Source organism: Astatotilapia calliptera, chromosome 18, assembly GCF_900246225.1.
Source record: "Astatotilapia calliptera chromosome 18, fAstCal1.2, whole genome shotgun sequence".
Classification (NCBI taxonomy): domain Eukaryota; kingdom Metazoa; phylum Chordata; class Actinopteri; order Cichliformes; family Cichlidae; genus Astatotilapia; species Astatotilapia calliptera.
The window spans coordinates 3,130,861-3,153,902 of NC_039319.1; the positions used below are offsets into that span (position 1 = coordinate 3,130,861).

A 23,042-nucleotide genomic window follows, 5' to 3' on the forward strand; every position below is an offset into this window, starting at 1 on the left:
AATACGGCAAATTAACATTGAAAAATCTTTGTGTAGCGCATTGTTGTACATTACAAATAATACACACTGTTCTACAGTTCATAACAACTATTTTAATAAAATGATAAAACAACAACTCCAAGCATTTCACTTGCCTGGGACACCTCATCCAGCAGGCCACCACCTCCACTGCCTCCTTTCAATGTGGAGCAGTAGTGGCTGCAGTCTGAGCCCTTCCGAGGAGCTGGACTCCTCACTCTGAGGAGCCCATCCACCCTTCACAGGAAGCTAATTTCTGCCACTTACATTTAATCTTGCTCTTTTGCCTTTTAAAATACAGAGCAGTGACAGGTTTAACAAAAAGATGCTCCCTACATGTTTCTACAGCAATGTCGGAGCTGCAGCTCCATCTGGTGGCAGATGGTTACATAGCATTTAGGACACAACAACTTTGGCATTTGGGCATCAGTTTAAATATTAATTTGATTGCATGACTAATACATCAGGTACTGACCAGGGACAAAAGGATGATTAGTTTCTAGTCGAGTAGTTGTGCACATCACTAGAAACTCAACATCACAACAGGAGAAAAGAAGGAAGACGGAGATGAGAGATAATGAGGGAAGAGGAAGTGGGCGGGACCTAAACACAGCTGAACGTTATTAAGATAAACACAACGCAGGCTGCCAAAATAACACAGGAAATAAGACAGCCTACCTAACACAGAGGAACAGAATGGAAACACAACAATGTCTAAGAACAGCAAACTAACAAATCAAAGATCACCTGAAATGTAAGAGCTGGATAATAAAACACCGGCTGTCTCACTTTTTTATGTTCTGTTCTTCCATTGTTGACATTTTTGTTGTACGCATAATGTTTCCCAGTGGTTCTTGTTTACATTTGTCTTAAAACCACTGAGTGTTTTCTCAGTGGGATCGCTTTGATGGAAAAGGGGCGAATTTGATCGGTCTTACCTCCCTCTGTGCTCTTTCTGCATTAGTTCATCAGCTTGTGGCTTTTAGCGTCTCTGTGAGATTGTTTTAGGTCTTTGTGGTTATTTGGCATCAGCAGGTTGTTTTTGCTTCACTTTGAAGACTTTTTAGTTTTCAAGGTTTAAACTGATTTGCTGTGTTTTTTGCTTCGGTGGTTAATTTGAATCTTTTTTTGTAGTTATTTTTGTCTCCTTGCGGATTTTTGTTTTCTATGGACTCGGTTTTGTGGGGTTTGTTGCTTCTCTCTGCTTGTTTTCTGCGTCCTTTCTTTCTTTTATCTGAGCTTTTTGACTTTCAAACAACAAATATTGGCAGGCAGACATAGCTGGACTGGCCATCGGGCATACCGGGCATTTGCCCGGTGGGCCGCTGGCGATTTTTTGTTTTTATGGGCCGATGGTTTTTTTTTAGTTTTTTTTTTAGGAAGGGTATATATAATGAAAGGTGTTGGATTGGCCAATTGGTCATGATCGACTCTGGGCTGGACCAATTACAGCCGAGGAGGCTGGATGCACCCGCCCCCTTGTTTAGCAATCACGTGATTTTCGCGCATTGCATGCCGGGAACTCGTGGCAAAACAATCCAAGTACCGCATCAAATGCAAACATTTGCAGCACCGCAAAACGTTCATTCTCCGGTTCCAATACCTTCTTGTTTTTTCTTTTTTCTTTCTTGCATTTTTCTTTGCCGCACAAAGAAGGAATGTACAAAACAAAAGGAGAACAATGCCGGTCGGTACAAAGACAGACTCGACGAAAAGGCAAAGAAAAGATACGAGGAAAAAATCAAAGGAGTGAAAGGGTCAGACCCTTATGAGCGCACAGAGTGGACAAAAGACGTCAGTGTGCTGCCCAACTTTCACCACGCTCAGATTTATAATCATACGGTTCTTGTGAGTGCATACACTCATGAAGTTTAGTAACTTCAGGTCACTGCAACAAGCCCAGGTACAGTTTACCGACGGATGGGTGCAGGACCTTGAAATGCACCGTATAGAACGAAAGACCATCGTACGAACAAAGGTAAGTTTACCAGTCTCACAAATCGTCGTCATAAATACACATTCGTTAACCGTTTATTAATATATAACCTTTGAGCTCAACGGTAATTAATTAGTAGTGGAAATAATCTCTGGTAGCATTACAGAAATGGAGCAGTGACAATAATATTGTAATGACCTGGCTGGGGTTGTTAGCCAGGTGCATTCTGGGTATTGTGTTGTCTGTGTTTTCTATCGTTCTGCTAGTTCCTATGTGTTTGATTCGCATGTTGTGTTAGTGTTATGTTAATGTACGCCACAGTGAAGTTGATGTGTGTTCTGTGGAGTGGGTTGAATTGGCATGGTTGGCTGACACCGCGACTCTATGTGGTGGGAGCGTGATAGGGGTTTGGTGTCAGCAGCATTATGTTGTTGTAGAAAAACATGGTAAATAAACGATTGGTGTGAACCACTAAAGCCTCCTGTTGGATCATTTGAGGATTATCAGTCTGCTGCTGAGACGCTCGGGGTTGTGCGGTGTATGACGACGAGTGCTCTCCATTTGTTGCGAAGTTTAGCCATAGCTGCTAGCGCCCCGCTAGCCGTTTTGGCTAGTGAGCAGTTTAGCCAGTTCAGCTCCACTAACCCACGGTTGTTACAATATTGTATGCTGTAATCGCACTGGACAATTAGTGATACATAACAACTGTTTTACCCTGTGAATAAAAGTATATGTTTTTGTCAATGTACCATGGTAATAACAGAAGCGAAACGCAATATTGTGTCAGGACAATTTACTATTTATGCACAATAAATAAAGGAGCATAGTGCCACAATTTCTGTTCAGCGCCAGACTTGCTTGTAACCTATATCACCAATTATGTTAAGAAAAATGACGTATTAATACTACAAAACTCTGACCTTTGTGGGAATGCTTGGAGCAGACTAACATGTGAGCTGGAGTGTTCTGAGACGTTTTGGTATATCCAGACCATCCGTCGGCTCTTACTTCGGAAACATGGCTTAAAAATTTCTCTTCAACGACGTAATCCGATTTAAAAAAAAAAAAACTATCTCTTTACCCGTCGGCTTCCCATGGCTGTCATGCGACCGGCTATTGAAGTTAATAATACAACAGCTTCTTGCCATTTTTTGGGTTTCTTTTTATCGCTGCGCCTGCGTGCGCTAGTACCTCTTGCCACAAGTTCCCAGAATCCTTTGCGGTTTTACCCCTGAATGACGTCACATTTTCAATCTTTATCCTGGTGGGCCGGTCTGTAGTCAAAATGCCCGGGCTGATTTTTTGTCCCAGTCCAGCCCTGCAGGCAGAGCCTCTGACCCCTCCTGGCCTCTGGACTGAAACGCAGAAAACAACAGCTGACATGCTATCGCAGCCATACAGGAAAATTTAAAGACACTTCATTCTGATTTTATTGAAATTTTACAAAAAGTCCAACTTTCAGAAAACGTAAACCCATCAAGCAAAGGTCAGTGGTGAGATTTGCGCTTTAAATGATGTTTCTAAAGAATCTGAAGTCCGCTCCGTGTGTCCGTTGTTTTTTAACCCTTTAAGGAGCGGAAGCTTCGTCTTTATGTAACTCTGTTTTTCTGTTTTGCCTCTGAAATAAAGAGCCCGTTTCCCTGCACATGCATGTGCACACAGGCGCGTGCACTTCTACATGACTGAGCGGATTGTCGTGCGCGCGTCTGCCTGCATCTACCTGTCTTTACAGGCGCGTTTTCCTCCTGAATACGCGAAGGTGGACGCTTTCTTGAGCGCGTGCACGTATGCATGCCTGGATGTGTGAGTGCGCGCGCTCGGGGCGTTTGCGTTGCTGCTGCTGAAAGCCTCCCTCTCTCTCTCCCTCTCTCTCATCTTCCTCCCTGCTGCTTCTCCTCCGCTTCAGTTTCAGTATCGACCTCCTTCGCGCAGCATCTCTGCTCTTCATCCTCCGTCTCCATCCTCCTCCTCCTCCCCCTCTTCTTCCTCCTCCGCCTCAGCACCGCTTCCTCTGCAGGTGGATGGAGGCTGGGAGCCCCGGAGACAGAAGCCATGGCCGGGATGCGCTGCCGGTAGGGCTCGGTGGTGTTAGCGCTCTCTGATTCCGTGTGTGTGTGTGTGTGTGTGTGTGTGTGTGTGTGTGTGTGTGTGTGTGTGTGTGTGTGTGTGTGTGTGTCGCCAGGTCTTTGTCTATCCCGTGTGTGTGTGTTTATGGGGGAGTGCTGGCTCTTTGGGAAGTGGGCAATTGTTGCTCTGTTTTACAGATTATTGATTGATGGGATCGCCCGGTGTGATCAGGTGTGTTTTCGCCTCGTGTCGCGTTACACGGAGACTGCGTTACACGGAGACTGTGTTCCCGGGAAAAGGAGCTGTTTTTGCGCATTAGTGGGTTTATATCCCACTCCGCGTCGGCCTCACCTCTCCGTGTGTTCTCGTGGTGATCAGCGCGTGCATGTTATGCGCGGTTTTTACGCACATTGTCCTCGCGCTGCTGTACCAGATGCCGATGCTCTCCTGTAGTAACGCTCCGTTTCTGTCTCCTCTCCCTCCATCACTCCTCCTTTCCTCCCGTTCTCCAGTCACACTGCTGAGCACCTCCCTTCGCGCCGGGGACCACATCCTTAAATGACCCGCGGCTGAGGAGAGGGGGGTGTCTCCGGATCCAGCGCCCGGATCATGGCATGCTGCCCACACCGGGCATCCAGCACTGACCATGGGGCTCCGGTCCAGGACCGTCGTTAGCGGCTCGGACGAGCAGAAGAAGCCCTCCGGCGCTCCGCCCGGGGACTTACTGGACCAAAGCACCACAGGAGCGGACAAGGATGGCGCCCTGCTGTTGGTGGCTCCGGGCCGGGATGACTACAAGCGGAGCTCCCAGGGCATCGGCATTGGGCTGCTGGCCAAGACCCCCCTGAACTACGCCCGGCCGGCCAAGAGGAATAACATCCGCAAGAGGAAGATCCAGAACCTGATCTACGACGCGCTGGAGAGGCCGAGAGGATGGGCGCTGCTCTACCACGCGTTCGTGTGAGTATCTGAATGATGAGAGAGGAGAGAGATCCTCTCCTCGGCTCTCCGTTCGCACTTTGTTTCAGCAGTTTTCAGGCCTTAATGAAGCTGGTGAGGCTGTAACTTAATATTGCTGCTGGAAATGAAAAGCTTCCTCTTGTATGTCGCTGTAGCTGCTGGTTATGTAAGCGCTCAGCAGGCTTCAGCTGCTGGATCGTTTCTCTGGTGTGTGTGTGTGTGTGTGTGTGTGTGTGAGAGAGAGAGAGAGGGCGAGAGAGGTTTCACCTGTGCAGGTATTCTGTGTGGTGGATGGGTTTAAATGTGGATTCCAAACCTCTGAAACCACTTAAACCCACAAGAGTTACATAAGTGGAGCTCCAGCAGGTGGCTGATGGTGCTGAAGTGTGTTACCAAACTCTGAGCTCGTTCAGTGATGGTCCGAGTGACCGTCAGCATCTTTGTTTCCCGTGCAGTGTTGGACTTTTCTGCTCAACTTACAATCACATAATCACGATTATTCAATTCAGTTTTAAAATTCAAATCACAATAAAACAGAAAAAAAACTGCATAAATGAATAAATGAGACCAGAGTGAATGTGGACAAAAGTAAAGGAGCTCTTCTTTACTTTTCTTGAGCCCTGCTAATTTTAAAATTTTGATTTGTGATGGAAATATTTTTATTTATGTAAAAACACAAAAACCAGGCAGCAGGTGAGTCATAGTGCGTGCTGCTGAGCAGGTGTCTGTGCTGAAAAGACGGCCGACAGTCGGGCACGTCCGTGACCGATTCCTGTCCAGAGAAAAGATCCCAGCGTGCACAGAGGCCTCAGCATTAGGGATGGGTACTGGTATCGGTTCTGACATAAACGGTAGTAACCAGACCGAAAAGCAGCGCACATTTCGGTGCTTTTTTTAAAAGTATGGTTATTTATGTAAGGTGAACTAGCAAACATCGTAGTTACATGCGGCTGTCTTCTTGTTTGATGGCAGATACTCCCTTCACCCTGGCTTAAAAGGCTAAAATGACCAAAGAAAAAGTGGAAAACAGCTAAACATGAGAAGTTTTTGGACAAAGTTTGTGTTTTTCCCTTGTTTAAGCACTGCTTCCAGCCAAGAGTGATGCCATAAACCCCCTATAGCTGCAGAGAAGACTAACATTGTTATCTTTTTACAGAAAACAGTTAAACATGAGAAGTTTTAGGACAGTTTGTGTTTTCCATTGTTTAAGCACCGATTCGAGCACCGTTTAAGCACCGGCACCGTTTCAAAAGTACCGGTTTGGCACCGGTATCGGATAAAACCTAAACGATACCCATCCCTACTCAGCATCCTGCGGCTGACGGCTGCTTCTGAGGCGGCGGCTCGTTTGTTTAACCGTGATCTGAAGAACGACCAGAACACAAAAAAAATCACCTGTTTGTTTGAAGACATGGACACAGATTTCTTTTTCATAACAGTCAGATTTGAAGTTAATATCTTTCAGGAGGTACGCTTCACATCTGCAGCCAGATGTGCAGACTCTTCAGAGGGGATGTGTCACCGTGGCAACTAAGAAAACGTGAAAACCACTGTAAATCAACTGTCTCTGGGATCTTTCTCTAAACCTGAGCAACTAGTTTAATTTTCTAACCATAACCAACTGGTTTTATTGCCCAAACATAACCAAACCATTACTGTTAATGATGATTAATAGCAGATCAATCAATAACCTAAATCTGTCCCAGGGGGGAGTTGAATTGAGGTCTCTGGTGTGAGTGGCGAGATGATTCCCTCCACTGCTGAAGCCCTGAAGTGCAGATTCCCAGTTTTATATCCAGCGTGTCTTCAAAGACGTTGCTGTGGAGAGGCAGCAGGCAGCACCTGCATGAACTCTGTCCTGTTCTCGTCCTCCTGGTTTAAGAGGCGTCTTTGGTTTTAAAGCACTTCCTGTAGTTTTGAAATCACTCCGATGTGACGAATCTGATTGTTTGACTCAAAGTCGTGCTGGGACACGACTTTGAGTCAAGAATCTACTACATTAAAAAACATCCACATAGACCCTTTCATGTTATTCCTGCTGAGTCAATGTGACAAAGGCGTAACTTACCTGCTGCAGGTGTGGGGGTCAGAGGTCAGAGTTCTGTGTGACATCACGCTGATCAGGGAATAACCCGATTAAATGTGGACGCGCTGACTTGATCGCGTCCTGGATCGGACAGGTGTAAATGTGTTTCTGCATCTTGGGTCTGTCGCAAACATATTTTTGTGTTTTGAGGTCAAAAAGGTATTTTACCGTCATTTAGCTGCGATTGAAACCTGAAACGTCGCCTCAAATCTTGTTTGGCCTGCAAACATTTCCAGAAAAACTGTTGGATCTCCTTCTTTTTGTCCTCCTGCACACGGTGTGAGGAATGCTGCTGACTGAGATCACAATAGTGCGTGATGGTCATTTAAACTCCAAACTCAAAGGCAACTCAGAAGACGAATTCCTGAATTTAATTTATGCCTAAAACTACATTAACAAGCTTGTGAAACGCGATGTTTGGGACGATGTTTATCACCAGCCTTGCAGTACTGCCTCTGTTTCACTTCACTGCAGGTTGTCTGCGTGGTCACGTCTTCAGGCTTTTATGTTGCCAGTTTTATATGATTACAGGTGTTTACTTTTCAAATTTGGATCACTTTGGGCGAAAAACGACCACCCTGCTTCCTAACCAGTAACAAAGTGATCTTTATTGTGTTTCGATCACATGGCTGTGCTCATCCGGGTTAATCTCACCACTGTAATGGGAAAGCTGAAAGAAGGCTGGTGTAAGAGTCTTGCTTGCTCTTCATTCGTAAGTGCAGCTCTGTTTGAATCTCATTGTACTGCAGTCGGTACCTTCATAAGAAGGAATTTGTATTTTCAAAGCTGAGGTCTTAAACTCGTCTTTATGAGCCTGTGAAACATCAGAAAATGTGTTTTATTCATTGAACTGGATTAATAATCTGTTTACAGTCAAGAAGCAAACCGATGGTTTAGTTTGTTGTTAAATCCAATCAGCAGCAGACGACTGAGGCGGTTACTTTAGCTTTTCAGGTAAATGTTCCCACACTTGGACCTGCAGATGCTTCCTGGGAAATCTCCAGATTCCAGAACAGCAGGAAGCTTCTACATGAATAACCTAATGCTGAGTTGTGGCTGTTTTCAGGTTGCGTAACAGCGTCCACGAGCTGTAAAAAGGGCCTGTTGTTAGTTTGGGTGAAGGTTTCACCTCTGCAGTAAAAATCTGCCGGGCAGTAATGAATCCAGGCGAAGCTGACTGTAATAAATATTCTTTTTATTTTTGCTCCTTGTTTGGACACACTTCAGCTCTCGGGTCTCACGGATGCTGACAGAGCTGCCAGAACGACAGAGGATCGCAGCTCCAGGAAAACACCTTTTGTTTGTTCTCACAATTCACCGTTGTTCCAAACGAGAGCTTTTATTTAGCAGCCAGAGGTACAAACTCAACATCTGCAGCCACAAACAACAAGATAGCACCGGCTGGTTTCTTCTTCCTATTGTTTATTGGGCCAAGATTACCTGATGGATCAGTGAAGAAATGACTTTCTCTTATTTATTCTCGTAGCTGATGCGAATAAAAAAAAAATTCTTCCAAATGTTAATATTTGGGGCTAAAATATTCACTAGAAGTCCAGGTTGCCCTAATTTAATAATATGAAACATTATTTTATTCCTGCTGACTTTCTATTACATATAATCCTTCGTTAAAAGATCTTAACCCTCTGGTGTGCTCAGACAGATGGTCCTGCCTGAGAGTCTGAACTCAGGGGGGAAACCCGTCCTCCTGACTCCAGTTTATTTTTGCTACTATGTGATAAAACAAGCCCAAGAGACTGACTCGTGGCGAATCTCGTGCTCCACTGGCAGGACGCGTGCTTTCTCAGCAACACGACATATGCATCTCCCAATATGGCCGCTCCATATGGGCGGCTGGTGTCAGAGCAGGAAGTGACGTGTGAAAAAGGAAAGAAGGGGAGCTCTGGTGTTGGGGGTGGTGTGACAGGAAGTGGCGAATACAGAAACGGTGGACTGAAACATGCGCGTCCAAACTGACACGTGACTTTACATAAATGTGAAGACTCATCAAAGGAGCAGTTTACTCCATTTAAATACACATAAAACTCTGTTTGACCATTTGAAATTTCAGGAGTTATAATAATCCAGGTGTTTTGGATTATTGTACAAAGTAAACAACAATCAGATGTCTCTCCAGTGACTCGGTCATCTTGCAGAGAGGCTCCGCCTCCTCCCTCCTGGTCCGTAGCTCCGGGGCCTCGGCGAGTTCAGCCTGCGGGCAGGTGAACCGTGTCCTCACCTGCTGCAGACGGTTGGATCAAAACACTCACTGCAAGCCTGAGATTTCCATGTGAAGTTACGTGTGTTGGAAACCAACACGTTGTCCTGCTGTCACAAACATGGACTACATCACCATGACGATAAAGCCACCAGTGAAAATGGCTCCCAGCAGCCTTTTCTTCCTTTAACCAGCTGCTTGAGGACATTCAGGAACCTTGAACGTTTGTAACTGTGGGACTGGCTCTGCATGTTGGAGTTGTTGATGTCTATAAGTTCAAATGAAGCTCATAAATTAGAAAGCGAGGAAACTTTGCTTGCAGCGAGTCGCAGATGAAGGAAAAATTGGTTTCAGTTCAGGTCGCCAGATCGATTTCGTTCGATTTCACGTGCTCTGTTTACCGTGTCGAACTTTGATGAAACAAAACTTGTTTTCATGTTTTTAATCAGCCGACTGATCCTTGACTCTGGTGGCCTTCAGCCCTGCAGACAGGCCGATGTCATGGAGGGTATCCAGAGTAACTGTGGTGAAACTAAACCAAAACTCTCTGTGTAACGAGATACCAATAGAACTACATTAGAATAGGATTCTGTTAGATATTCTGCTGTATTTGGGGGAAACTGTCTTCTTTCATCCAATCAACAGAAAAGGAAAAAAGGAATTTACCTGGCATGACATTAAAACCTAAATTTTATTCAGTGCTGGAAAAATGTCTCACTCACGTCATTTAAAAAACACGTAAACATGTTCTCTGTAACAGTCGGCCATTTTTGATGTTCACTGGTCTCTGTTGTTAGTTGATGTTGGGAATGTGGCAGCGTAATAGATGGCGTGTAAGACGGATTCAGCTTCTGAAAAAGGATCTGAAAAGTGAAGCTGATGAGTTAAATGCATTAAACCTGAGTGATGTTTAAAGGCCACCAGGGGGCGACAGCTCTGATTGCAGAAAGACTTGTGTTCCTGCAGAAGGTAAAACAGCCGTGAGCCCCTCTGTAAACACCTTCCTGAGGAGTTTATGGTCTTAATCCCTCATTTCGGGTCATATTTAGTCATTCTGGCTGGTTAGCCAATCAGCATGTGGCTTCATAATCAGCTTCTCCCCTCACTCATCATACCCGGACTTCCAAACGCTAAGATGGCGATTTTGAAACGCTCGTTTTTACAGACCGATAGGTGATGTCACTGCGGGTGCATCTATGGGGCGGATACGAATGGCGACGAGGCGACCAGCACAATCATTTAATGTGAATGTGTCACAGATGTCGACCAGCTGCTGGTTTAAAGCTCTGCTGCAGCTCACTGGGTGTTAAATGTCTTGCTCAAGGGCACTTCAGCTGTTCGGGCTGACAGCAGGGGAAGCATTACTCACACACTTCACCCACAGATTCTGATGCATAGGCAACACTTCAACGTGACACATGTATGGGGAAGTGGGACGAGGATTAAAGAGCAGAAGCAGATGGATGGACTGCGATAAAGAAAGAGGGGAAAAACGCAGACACGAAGAGGAGGATCCGCTGTCGGAAAACCACAAAAACACTCAGAATTCTACCTGCTTGGGACGTTGCGTTTAGTCGTGTCCTGGAAAAACTTGTTGTGGCAGGTCTGTTAACAGAAAAACAAACATTTATTCATTCAGATTATTCATTTTTATGTGATACTGCAACACATTCAGGTTTAACACTTTATGCACGACTGTAGCCGTTGGTGTCTAATGTTGTTGTCTAAGCTTCGCTCATGTAAACACTGCAGTCTGACGTCACCACTCGATTACCTGCAGAACTTTCCAAGCTTGATGGAAAATGGTGCCTTTGTTCTTCCATGTAAAGAGTTTCCTGTCTCCTACAAACAGTCTGAGTAATGTTAACATGCAGAACCGTGCAAAGGTTTTAGACTCAGACCAACCCGAGAAGCATCAGGTTCTCCAAAATAACCAAGTCTGAAAACAAGTCAAAATAAAGATGGAAAATAATCTCAACCAAGTCTGGTACCTATTCCAAAACAAGTCCTTTAACCAAGACTGAGAATAAGACTAAAAAAGAAACTCTAAACAAGACCCAGCTAAGGTGGAGTCCAAGTATAAACAAGGTCTGAACTTAAGTTCAATTCAATTTTATTTATATAGCGCCAAATCACAACAAAAGTCGCCTCAAGGCGCTTCATAGATACAGAGAAAAACCCAACAATCTATGAGCAAGCACTTTGGCGACAGTGGGAAGGAAAAACTCTCTTTTAACAGGAAGAAACCTCCAGCAGAACCAGGCTCAGGGAGGGGCGGGGCCATCTGCTGTGATTGGTTGGGGTGAGAGAAGGAAGACAGGATAAAGACATGCTGTGGAAGAGAGACAGAGGTTAATAACAGATATGATTCAATGCAGAGAGGTCTGTTAATACATAGTGAGTGAGAAAGGTGACTGGAAAGGAAAAACTCAATGCATCATGGGAATCCCCCGGCAGCCTACATCTATTGCAGCATAACTAAGGGAGGATTCAGGGTCACCTGGTCCAGCCCTAACTATATGCTTTAGCAAAAAAGTTCAAAACAGGTCTAAGACAAGTTTGAAACCAATCTAAAATAATCTGGAAACAAAGTTTATCCTAAGTTTAATCCAAGGATGAAAGTAGTCTGAACCAAGGTTCAACTCAAGTTTAATCTAGTTTGAAAGTTTGAAAGCAGATTTGAAACATTTAAATCCAAAACATCTGAAACCAGTGTGAATTAAGTCTAAACTGAGCTTGAAACCAGACTTGAACCAGAACAAAGCCGGACGTATGGCATGTTTGGGAGGAAGCTTCAAACCAGCTCAGCACTCTAACCTGTTTGTAGAGCACTGAGGAGAACTGGGGCAGTTGTCCGGACAAATATTGATCCAATTTCAGTTATTGATGAGTGAAGCTAATCGTGGCTCATCTCTTCTCTGGACTCAACTAAAGTTTAAATGCTGAACGTGACTCAGGTCCTTGTTTCTGCCTCTGGAGGCGACACTGTGAGCAAAGGTTGCAGTATCGGACCACAGCTACCATCACAGAGCTGAAGTGATGTAATACCCAAATTTTGGTTTCCATAACAACGCAGTGGAGAGAGTGAAATCAGATCCAGAGTGGAGGCTGCGAGCCCGGGCGAGCGAGCATGTGTGAAAGCAGAGAAAGAGAGCGAGGGAAACGCGAGATGTTTGACATCAGCAGTTTTGGTGGCAGGTCGGTGGTGATCTTTGGCCTCGGCCTGGCATCCAGACAAGCCTGACAAGAGGGCTCCGTCCCACAATGCACTGCTGTATGCATCTTTCTGTTTGATGCCATGCTCTCTCTCTCTCTCTCACTCTCTCTTCGCTTCTCCTGGATTTTGATGTTGTTTTCTTTTACTAGAAAAGCAACGACAGCAGCCGTGTCTGTGGGTGGAAATCATCTCCTTCAGATGAAAACCTTGTGCTGTCAGTGTTTGTGATTTTCATGCTTTCATATCGCTCGAAGGATCACACGCTGCTCTGCAGGTGGAGGCCATCTTGCAGCCCTCCTCCTCTAAACTCTGTCAAAACCGTGTAAATGAAACATCCTGAAACGAGCAGCTGATCCGACTGCTGCAGTTTAGACCAGGATGATGGACGCAAAGGATTTTTCACATGTTAGGAGAACTTGTGGGCTGCTTTTCTGCTCCAGCTCATCCAAAACCATCTCGTCTGTGTTTCCGTCACCTGATGCTGAGCCGTTTCCCTGCTTTTCGGTCGAACAGCTCTCACAAAGCTGAAAACCACTCAGTGTCACATTAAACCCAGATGAGATGTTGTGTACTTGTGTTTCATCATTTTCTCATACGGATGTTTTCAAACTGACTCAAACCTGAAACTAGGCTCCGAATCAAGTCTGAACAAAGTTTAGAAAGAAGTTTGAACCCCGGGGAGCTTGAAAAACCTTTAATTTGAATAAAATACTATGTGACCTGAAAGGAATACACAGAGCTTAAAACGTAGATGGTTAAATGGGCGATACATTCTCCAGCTCGGCTTTCTGATTTGTGTCAGACTGAAACAAAAGGAAGATGACGAGTTTCCAATTCCATCTTAATCTTCCCTGATTTTTGCTGAACGTGCAAAAAGCTATTTTTACCCTGGCAGGAAACTGCTGTGCATAATTATCTGAAACCTCAGCAAATTACTGTCTGAATCCAGGCTGAACGAGATTAATGTCACACTTTATTGGCACATTTGTCTCTCCCGGTGCAGCCGCCGTCCTCGGTCCTTCGTCAGAGTGAAACCTCATGTTTGAGTAAAGACATCCACAGGCAGAGATGTTTGAGTAGTTTTGTCACTGCACAATGAGTGAAACGTCCTTGTAGAGGGAATAAATGCATCACTTCTCATCATTTATCTTCTTAAAATGCTGTTGGTTGGGACCAGATCAGGTTTAATTAGTAGTGCTGTAGTTTTAGTGCTTTTATTTTGGTCGCAGATCAATTTCCTGTGCAGGAAAGCTGTGACCCGGGTAAGACTCGAAGGCCGATTAGAAAAATCTTCAGCAGAGCAAAATCAGCAAATTGCCGTCAATCTGCTCAACCAACAGGAGGTCGTAATGAAGTCCACAGTGTGTATTTACAGTAAACAGCAAGCGTGATTGGCTGTAAAGACATCACATGACACGAGCTGCGTAAACACAGATGGAAGATTCATACCATCCGGCATACTTTTATTAATATTTATATAGATAAATTCAACCTGCTGGAAACACAGGAAGTTGCAAACTGCGAGAACAGACCAACACGCCACGAACAACTCTAACAAAAGACACGCCCTCGCTGTTAGCTTCCTCCATCCTGTGATACGGTGCACTGCTGCTGACGGGTGGTGCCGTTATCATAGCTTGGCCTGTTGTCACTGACCACATTTATTTGTGTATTTTCATGTTAATTCATTTGTCTTCAGAGAAGTATAACAGGACTGAATACTTGGCTGCCGGGTCCGTGGTGTCCGCGTCCACAACACGGTCAAATCCAGGCTTCAGGGAGCAGCTGAAAGTAGCCTGATGCATCAGTTTTTACAGTCGTGCTGGTTTCCTCCTCTCAGTGTGAGTGCACCTCCCTTTACTGCTCCTCACATGAGTCTGGGTGGAGCTATCAAGAAGTAGATGAAGGTGGTGGAGTAAATGCTGCAGTTCCTGCAGTAAAAGCTTCCATTAGAGGGCGACAGAGAGCAACAGTTTGCAGACACTCAGAGAAAAGCTGTTGTTGTGGCTAACATGCATGGTGACGTAAACCAGCGGTCCCCAACCCCCGGGCCTCGGACCGGTACCGGTCCGTGAGTCGTTTGGTACCGGGCCGCCAGAGTTGAGGCTCAGGTGTGAAATGTATGGTTTTCAGGGTTTTTATCGGTTTTCAGCATTATTTTGTTATCGTTTTTATCGTTTACTCTGTTTTCCTGGGTCTTTTCACGTGTGTTATGAATAAATCTTCTTTTTTTCGGTACCAGTACTAGTTTTATTTTGTTGTATTTATCTGCGACACCTTAAAGGCCGGTCCGTGAAAATATTGTCGGGCATAAACCGGTCCGTGGCGCAAAAAAGGTTGGAGACCGCTGACGTAAACGACACATCCTACATCTGATCAGCCGATACGACCGAAATCTGATCCTGCTTGTTGAGTCAGGATAGACCGATGTTGTGGGATCGCTGCGTATCAATTCCCGGTCTGTTCCTCACAGTCAGGACGCTGGGAAAACGTTGGATTAATGCATTCCCACGTCAGTCACCAGAAACTACCTGAACAGGTTTAAGAAAAGATGGCGGCTTGAGTTTAAATACGCATCTTTTACACGACGTCACTGATCCATGATGTCAAACAGCATCTGTTCTCTTTAATTCTCTTACTTTCTTCGAATCAGTGACGGGTGTTTTCGTCGAGTACGTGCGACCTTTTAACGGTTGGTGTGGACCCGTGGGTTAAACCGCCCGATCAGACGCTTGCAGGCTGAAGCAAGTGGAGTCAGAGACTGTGCAGATAATTAGTCGTGACGAGCGCTCATTAGCAATCAGTAACTCCAAACAGCAGTCACAGCAGACTCCACGGGGTGAGAGTGATTCAGTCATGGCAGACACATCAGGCGAGCTTCTTTTTAAAGCTCGTCTGCAGTTTTGGTGCTTGTTTGGAGTGAGAGGCTCGGCGCTGTGATCTGAGTGGATTTATGGTCTTTTCAGCATCAGGATTCGATAAAGTGTCAGCTGGCAGTTTGAGCCCACAGATACACAAAAGCTGGTTCCTTTATGGAGGCCGCGGCGCCTCTCGTCCTGTGACCCGTTTAAACCAACCTCGCTTCCTGCGTGCAGTCAGTCGCAGCTGTGACGCTTCAGCGAGAACACGTCAGTGGCTGAAAGAGTGCAGCCGCTCTTCAGGTGTATCAGGTTGATTCTTCGTGCTCTTACACATGTTGATGACTTTTACCTCGAGCACCGAACACTCGCCGTTTTTACTGATGTTTTCATGCAGGTGGACGAAGCTGACGTGAGAAACGGTGCAGCGATGTATAAATAGGCCCTGCCAGTGACGTATGTAACAGATTGCAGTTTACACACTTACACATGCGGTCCATTTCCAGATTTATTTATTAAACTGCGCTCCTCAGAAAGGTCTGAATTTCCAGAGTTTCTGTGGGAGCAGCCACATCAGTCCAGATGTTCCTGAGAAAACATCTGGACTTTGGAGATTCCTTTTAAGAAGTATTTAAAAATCAGACTTTGAACTATTTTCCCAGCCACCTGCGGGAAGCATATCTGCTGTGTGAGTCTTTGTTTGACCAGGAAGTGAAACTTTTGAGGTGAAGAATCTCTTTCATGAGACACCTGCACGCAGGAGTTCTCCTGAGTTTGGGGAAATCATGCAAACTGCACACAGAGGGACCCTGCGTGGGTTCAAACCCTCTGACTGTGAGACCACAGTGCCAACACTTTGGCCTGAATCACTCAATCCGCTCAGTCGCTGCTTCCTTCTGGAAGCCCCAGATCCTGCTGCCGTCCTCGCTGAGGTCCAAACAGTAGTTTTGGGGGTTAGTGTCAGGACGTCTTTAACTCACAATTTCTGTAGATTAAAATCATTTTATTTTTATATTTTGTTTTGTTTCCGTATTGAATTCAAACCTTCATATCCATTAAAATAAGGTTTTTTTGGGTGTAATGATGGAAGCAGGGAGGTGGGGGGAGAATCATTTCCAAAAATCATCTCCAGCAGTCTTACAGGGACATAATGACCCGACCAGGCTCGACGTCTTTGAAGACAAGTCGATGGGTTTTGATTGGGAGATGGTGGCGTGCACTTGCTGCTGACAGAGACGACGACTCGGATTGTTTCTGCTCCTCTTCGTTCATTTCCACTGAAGAGTCTGATCTTCACCGGTTTGACAGACGTCTTCCATCAAACCAGCTGTGCGTGTCTAATGCATCACTTCCTGCGAATCAAGAAGAGGTTTTAGCGGCGAACAGGAAATGACTTCCACAGAAGTCCATTTATTTGCCTCCAGATTTTAAGATTGACTGCTATTGATCTGGATCTAAGAGGCTAAAAGCATCTTCACATCTCACGACTCAAATTATTTATGTTTCACTTGTGTTTTAATGGCAGACTGAACATGTTGTTGCTTTCAGAGCAGCGTCATTTCATGGGAAATCGCACATTTCCTCCAGATCGGAAATTTTACTTTTCTCTCTTTACTTTTTTTCCCAGCGTTTCTGAGGCTGCTCAGAACAAGTTAGAGCTTGTGGCCGGGCTCATCGTCCGGCCCTGATGCCTTCTGGGTCATTTAAACACCTGTAAATGTAGCTCATGAAATGGAGAAACAGCACTGATGTTCCTCACAGTTTGGACATATGACGCGGATCAAACAACTCTAAGTTCTCCAGATGTTTCTCCAGGACGGGTTGATCTGTTTGCAGTTTCGTTGACAGCTCGTGGAATAATATGAAGGATTGTTTTAACACTCAGGTTTGGTGACACATGTTCAGGTTCAGTCAAGCTGCAGTTTGAAGAACGTCTTCAGGGCCTGGAAGAGTTTGATCAGTGTGCCGTGGACTCAAAGCGTGGGTGAAAAGGAGACTTTAGCTTGTTTGGAGCAGCCGCCCATCCCGCGTGCTGATACGACCCAAAGTGCACAGTGACATTGTGTGCTTTTGCTAAGAAAACTATGAAACACTATTGGCTGCTACTGTGACTTGAAATTATGACTGACCCCGGGCTTCTTTGAGAGGCTGGAACATGAAAAGGTCACATTTTGCATGGCGCCATTAAACACACTGAAGTTATTGTATAAAAACATGAGCTGATTGTGAGGGTTTGGCCGATTTGGCAGGATGAACGGCCGCGTTTGTTCTGCTCGTTTAGGTCACTGTTCAGGCCTAATGAGCGATTCATGTTTCACACTCTCATAGTAAAGTGTTAACATGTAAAGTTTGAAGTTTGCGTGGGGACTGCGAGATGTTCACTGACAGTTAATAAAGTAGGATTTTCATGATTTACATCCAAACATAAACAAGACCTCAGTGTCTTAATTCATGTATTGGATTCCCTCTGTGGAGGCTGTTTGTGTTCAGGGTTTCCTAATGGACTCTGTGGTTGTGGTCATCTAGTGGAATGATATTCATGTCAGACAGATGTTGAAGCAGAGCGCCGTGCAGCCGGGAGATGAAATGTAAGATCGAGGCTCTCTAAACTCCAAATGTAATCAAACGTCGAGGCTGAAAAGTGCAAAAAATGTTATTTTTAGATGATTTCATTTTTGTTGCTACCATGTGGCCAAAAATAATCATTATATTAATATTTATGTCTCTTTTCTTTTACAAGAGCTCAGGACAGATACAGAATTTTTAATATGTGGAGAAGGAAACGACATTACATAACAAACTCACAGCCCAACACCTCTGAAACGGGACGTGAGTGGGAACATGAAAGGTCTGCTCCTACCTGCGCTCGTGTCCTGTCATTATGATGTCACGAAGAAGAATCGTCCTTCACTGTTTCTCTGAGATCATTTGTTTCATCGTCAGTTTGTTTCTCTGCAAAACAAAGAATATCAGCGAGCCGAGCTGGAGGGTTTTGAGCCTTTGTGCCAGAAACGCGACTGAACTATTGATTAAGCGATCGATCGCTTCAGTTCTGGGTGGATGTTACCTGGATGTAGCTCGTTTGTCTGAAAACATCAAAGAGGAAGGAGAAGGATCACTGATCAGCTGGTGTAGATCACATGACTGCTTTAAACTGAGGATTCGCCACCAGTTTCATGTAAATCTGAATCTTTATTATCTAACATGTCCTGATGAGTGGACAGTTAATGGGCAGCTGTGGGGAAAAAAACACTTCCACCTACAGGAAACATGTTTCCCGGTGGAGAATCAGGAGGTGGTCACGAACATAATGAAGCCTTCAGGTGTTGTTTAACCCCTCTTTGGCCCTGGGACCATTTTTGGTCCCTTTAGTTTTTCAGTTACAAGCCATTTGCACTGTGTTGAATGGAATATAGCCAAATTCTCTAAAAAAAAGTTTGGCATAATTTCATTTCAAAATTCAAGTCTGACTTCCTTAAGGTGCTAACACAGCAGGAAGGCTCTGGAGTGAATGTCAGGGTTCACTTTGTGCCACATAGCTCACTACATGCTGCTTTTTACTCTTTAAGAACACAACAAAGGAAAAAACAGTAACTTTTGAAGGAGGAACGCATCAGAGCATGCTCAGATGCATCAGAGCTGCGTTCCTCTGAGTCTATAAGACGGTATGTTTGAGCGGTATTTGTTCAGATGGCGCCTCTGAGAAAATGAATAAGAAAATAAAGAAATCTGTAAATCTTACAGTGTCAGCGAGTGCACGACTGCAGAGCTTTAATCTCTGTTTCAAGATCATTTAGATACAAAGGCCAACAGGACGGCTTTGAAATGATTCTGATTAAACAGGATTTAACATGGATTATATTTTGATTTAATCTGTTAATAAACCCAAAGAGAATGAAAACGCTCTGTTATGGTCCCTAAACGACGCCAAGCAAACTAACACGGCTACAGTTCAACAAACTTAATAATAATAATTATGATTACTCACAAAGAACAATCACGAATAGATGCAGCAGAAGAAGAAGACGAAGAAGACGAAGACGACCAGGAAGCAGGCACACAAAGGGCCGACGGAGCCCCGAGACGTTTGCTGCTGTGGCCCATAAATCATGGAAGGAGTGCGCCTCAATATTTCATCACTTTAAAGATTAGTGCCAGAGGCAGCTTTGATTATTCTTTTTTTTAAATCTTCTTTATTTTTCTTTGGTTTTAAAATTTTATTTCAGTTTGTTTCTGTTGTTTCTTTTTGTTGCATGTGTGTTTTTCTGTTTCATTGCCGTCTTTTACATGGAAGCACTTGGTTGCTGTTTTTATGATGTTCATGACCTAAACCCCCAACTCGACTCATGGTTCATGAACAGAAAGTCGGTGCTGATGAAGACTAGGGCTTTGCAGAGGGCTCGGCTCCATCAGCACGGTGACTGCACCTTCCTCATGAAACTGCCGCCGTGCGAGCAGGTTAACCTGATCCTGAGATCTCTGACTGCACGTGCACACGGCTTTGTGTTTGGACAGAACTCTGTGGGGATGTATGCTTTCACCGTTTCAGGTGATGGTACCATCTGCCAAGAGGGCAAAGGTGAACGGGCAGCAGGTGTCCATCTTTAGGGAGCCCCGAACAGCCGAGAACTTATGACATCACCCACCTTGCTCTGTTCACAGCAAGGCCATCGGCATCAGCCGCTGATGCTCAACGAGGGCGAAGGGTTTGTCTGTGAAGCTTTAAGGTGTCTATGAATGTCTAAGGCATGGGAGGCACACAGCGCAGGTTTCTGTGCACCATCAGAGGTCCGGTGGAGGCCTCCGATGGACCTCCATCGGGCCGCTGCAGATGAAACCCCTCGTCGTGCTCCGACGGGTGAAGCTGGTCTGACCCGAGCGGGGCTCAGATTCTGCCTCTGATGTCACGTTTGCGTCACGTCACAACAATGGCTCCTCTCATCGGTGACTCAGCGTCCGGACCATTTCCGATCCACATTAGTTCGACCGATTCCACGTTTCCGTGACGATACTGTGGAGATTCAGCTTGTTGTCTTCCTCTTGAGCACAATTACACCAAACACTGGAGCAAATTGAGTTTTCCTGCTGTTATCAGTGCTTGGACATTTCTCTGCAGCCCCTCGTTGGAGGCTCTCGCTCTGCCACGCTTTATTATTTCCCCTTGCTCTCTCTTCATCCCTCGGACCCAGACGGCGGTAATGTTTGTGGTGCCCGGCGGCTCCAGCGCCCCCCGAGGCTGTTTGCTTTGGGCTGCAGCCGCTTAAGAACGATACCTTCAGGTTTCATTTACGTCAGGCTGTGCAGCAGAACGCTTTAATCTTCAGGTTTGAGCTGGAATCAAGTTTTTCAGATCAAGGTGTATGAAGTCAGCACGTCTGTGCTCTCTGACTATCTGCAGCAGTGTTTCTGTAGATCTGCTTAAAGGCTTTCAGGATCCTGCACAATCACATGTTTTTGCTGTGACGTTCCAAAGTGATTTATTTTCATGTTGTTCACATCTTCTGATGATTTCTTGTCCAAAGCTTAACAAATATCCAAACAAACCACTGCTGTGTTTGATGAGGAGACATGTGACACTCCACCCCACAGTCTGTCCTGAAGCCTTTTACTGGATTTAAACTCAATTTGTTTCTCACCATTTTGCGTCCCTTTGTAGTCATTTTCTCTCTCTTTGTGGTCCCTTTGGATCTTGCATATCTTTTCAGTAACGTTACATAATTTGAGAGTCGGTTCTCATCTGTTTGTGATCATTTTGCATCCCTTTTGTCTTCTCGTGGTCACCTTGTGCCTCTATGGGGCTCTTGTGCCAAATGATGGATGCCAAATGAATCTTGCATGTCTTTTCAGACATTATTTGACATTCATTTTTCATCCATTTGGTTATTTTTTTTTTTTTTTGATGAATAGAAATCATGTAGGAGTCCAACAGCCTCTTATTGGAGCCCTGTTGTCATTGTGAGCCTTTCCGTGCTCATTTTGAATCAGTTCTTTTGCATTTATTAGTTTGTCTGCCCTTTTTAATCATTTGACAGTTGTATATTCATGTCCCTGTGTTGCATCGTAATGCTGTTTTGTTTACATTTTTCAGCCCTGTGGCTTTCTCATGTCTCTCTCAAGTCATTTTGCATCCCACTGCACTCATTGTGTATCCCTTTGCATGCAAAATGCATCCAGCATCTCTGTCTTTCACAGCCTCTGAAACGAGACTCATTAAGCATGTTTTCTTTCCCGCTGTGCTCATTTTGTCTCACTTTGTGGTAATTTGATGCCTTTTTGAGTTATTTTTCATCTCTGTTGACATTTTTGCTTCTCCTTTCAGTCCCCTTAAATCTGATAACATGATTTCACAGCTTATGATCATTTTCAGTCATCTCTTTGAGCTTTCTGTGCCTCTTCAGTTATTTTGAGGTAATTTCCTGTCGTGTAACGATGATTTTGGTTTACATTTGTGGCAGTGAAACAGTCCGTTTGCTGTTGGAGGAGTCTCCTGCTCTCTGAGGCCACGTCGGTGCCAAAGGTGACCAGATACATGCGGAGGCGTTTCACGTTTACGATCCCTCGGAGTGATTCAGTGCAGCAGCTCAGCTGCAGTTTAGCAGGTGGCTAACGAGGGTTTCTCTCCTCATTTGTCTCCGTGGTGACGGGTGTAGTTTACAGCTTCAGCAGTGGATGCTGGGTAATGGTAATAATGATTTCACCGGGTGTAATTTAGATGAAGCATCACTCGTGGTTTTATTGTTCACTGGTTTGACTCGTGCGGAGAATTTTTAGGTGATGTGTGATTAAAACACGGCGATGTCGGGGAAACGCGCAGCTCCATGAATCTTCTTAATGTGATCATCGAGTGAACGCATGACTGTGGTTGTGCGTGTGTTTATTAACAGATGGTGACCTCACAGTGAGCAGCATCAGAGACCAATGGGAGCGTTAAACTCCACAAGTTTGCTCAGTTTATCTTTTTGGGGGTGAAAATGATCAAACTGTGGCAGCAGTGAACGAGCACGGTGGATATTTAGCTGCTGTCTGGTGTGTCGGGTACATGCGGAGCTCACAGTCAGACGGGTCAGACTGCAGCTGAGGTTCAGTGGGAATCTTTCATGGCTGCGTTGGATTTTATTCATCTTTAATGCATCAGAAGGAGAAGGAGCGCTGCGAACTCTCTCGTGCTCATTCTGCCAAAACCAGACGCTCCTCCCTGGTTGGTTTCCAGAAAAATTCATTTTGTCACAACACATAAATAAAAAGCTGCTTCAGACATTCGTGCCCGTTTCTGTTCATCTCATGTAAAAGTCCAGCGTGTCTGAACGGTGCCTCTGGGAACCACCGCCCCCTCACAGCAGCCCCGAGACTAAAGCACTTCTGCCCCCTTTTTTACTTGTTTCGTGTCTCTTCAGCTGTTTTGGATTGTTTGACCAAGATTGTGTTTATTTTGGACATTTTGCATCCCTGCGTAGTAATTCTGTCACTTTTTGGTCATTTTGCATGTCTGTGAACTGTTGCTGTCTCATTTCAGTCACTCTGGTTAATTTGTGTTTCTTTGTAGTCGTATTTCGTTTTTCTGTGGTCATTTTCTGCCTTTTATGATCTCTGTGGATACTTATCATCTCTTAGGTCCATTTAACATAAATTTGGGTGATTTTTGCATCTGTTTCTGTTTTTTGTTTTTTTTAAGATAATTTTTTCCT

General features: G+C 44.9%; 1 protein-coding gene across 3 annotated transcripts in view; it reads left to right on the forward strand.

Moving 5' to 3' along the window:
• The first annotated feature begins 406 nt into the window (after window positions 1–406).
• The window catches only part of kcnq3 (potassium voltage-gated channel, KQT-like subfamily, member 3), a 110,141-nt gene continuing 87,505 nt past the window's right edge, over window positions 407–23,042 (forward strand). Inside the window, exons 1-2 of one of the 3 annotated variants that reach the window (XM_026149175.1) lie at window positions 710–772; window positions 4,534–4,981. In XM_026149175.1, coding sequence (XP_026004960.1) covers window positions 4,668–4,981 — 314 coding nt within the window. In that variant the 5' untranslated portion in view covers window positions 710–772; window positions 4,534–4,667. Of the gene's footprint in view, window positions 773–3,593; window positions 4,027–4,533; window positions 4,982–23,042 lie in introns of those variants that run through there. The other 2 variants (XM_026149176.1, XM_026149178.1) reach the window with 2 other exon arrangements.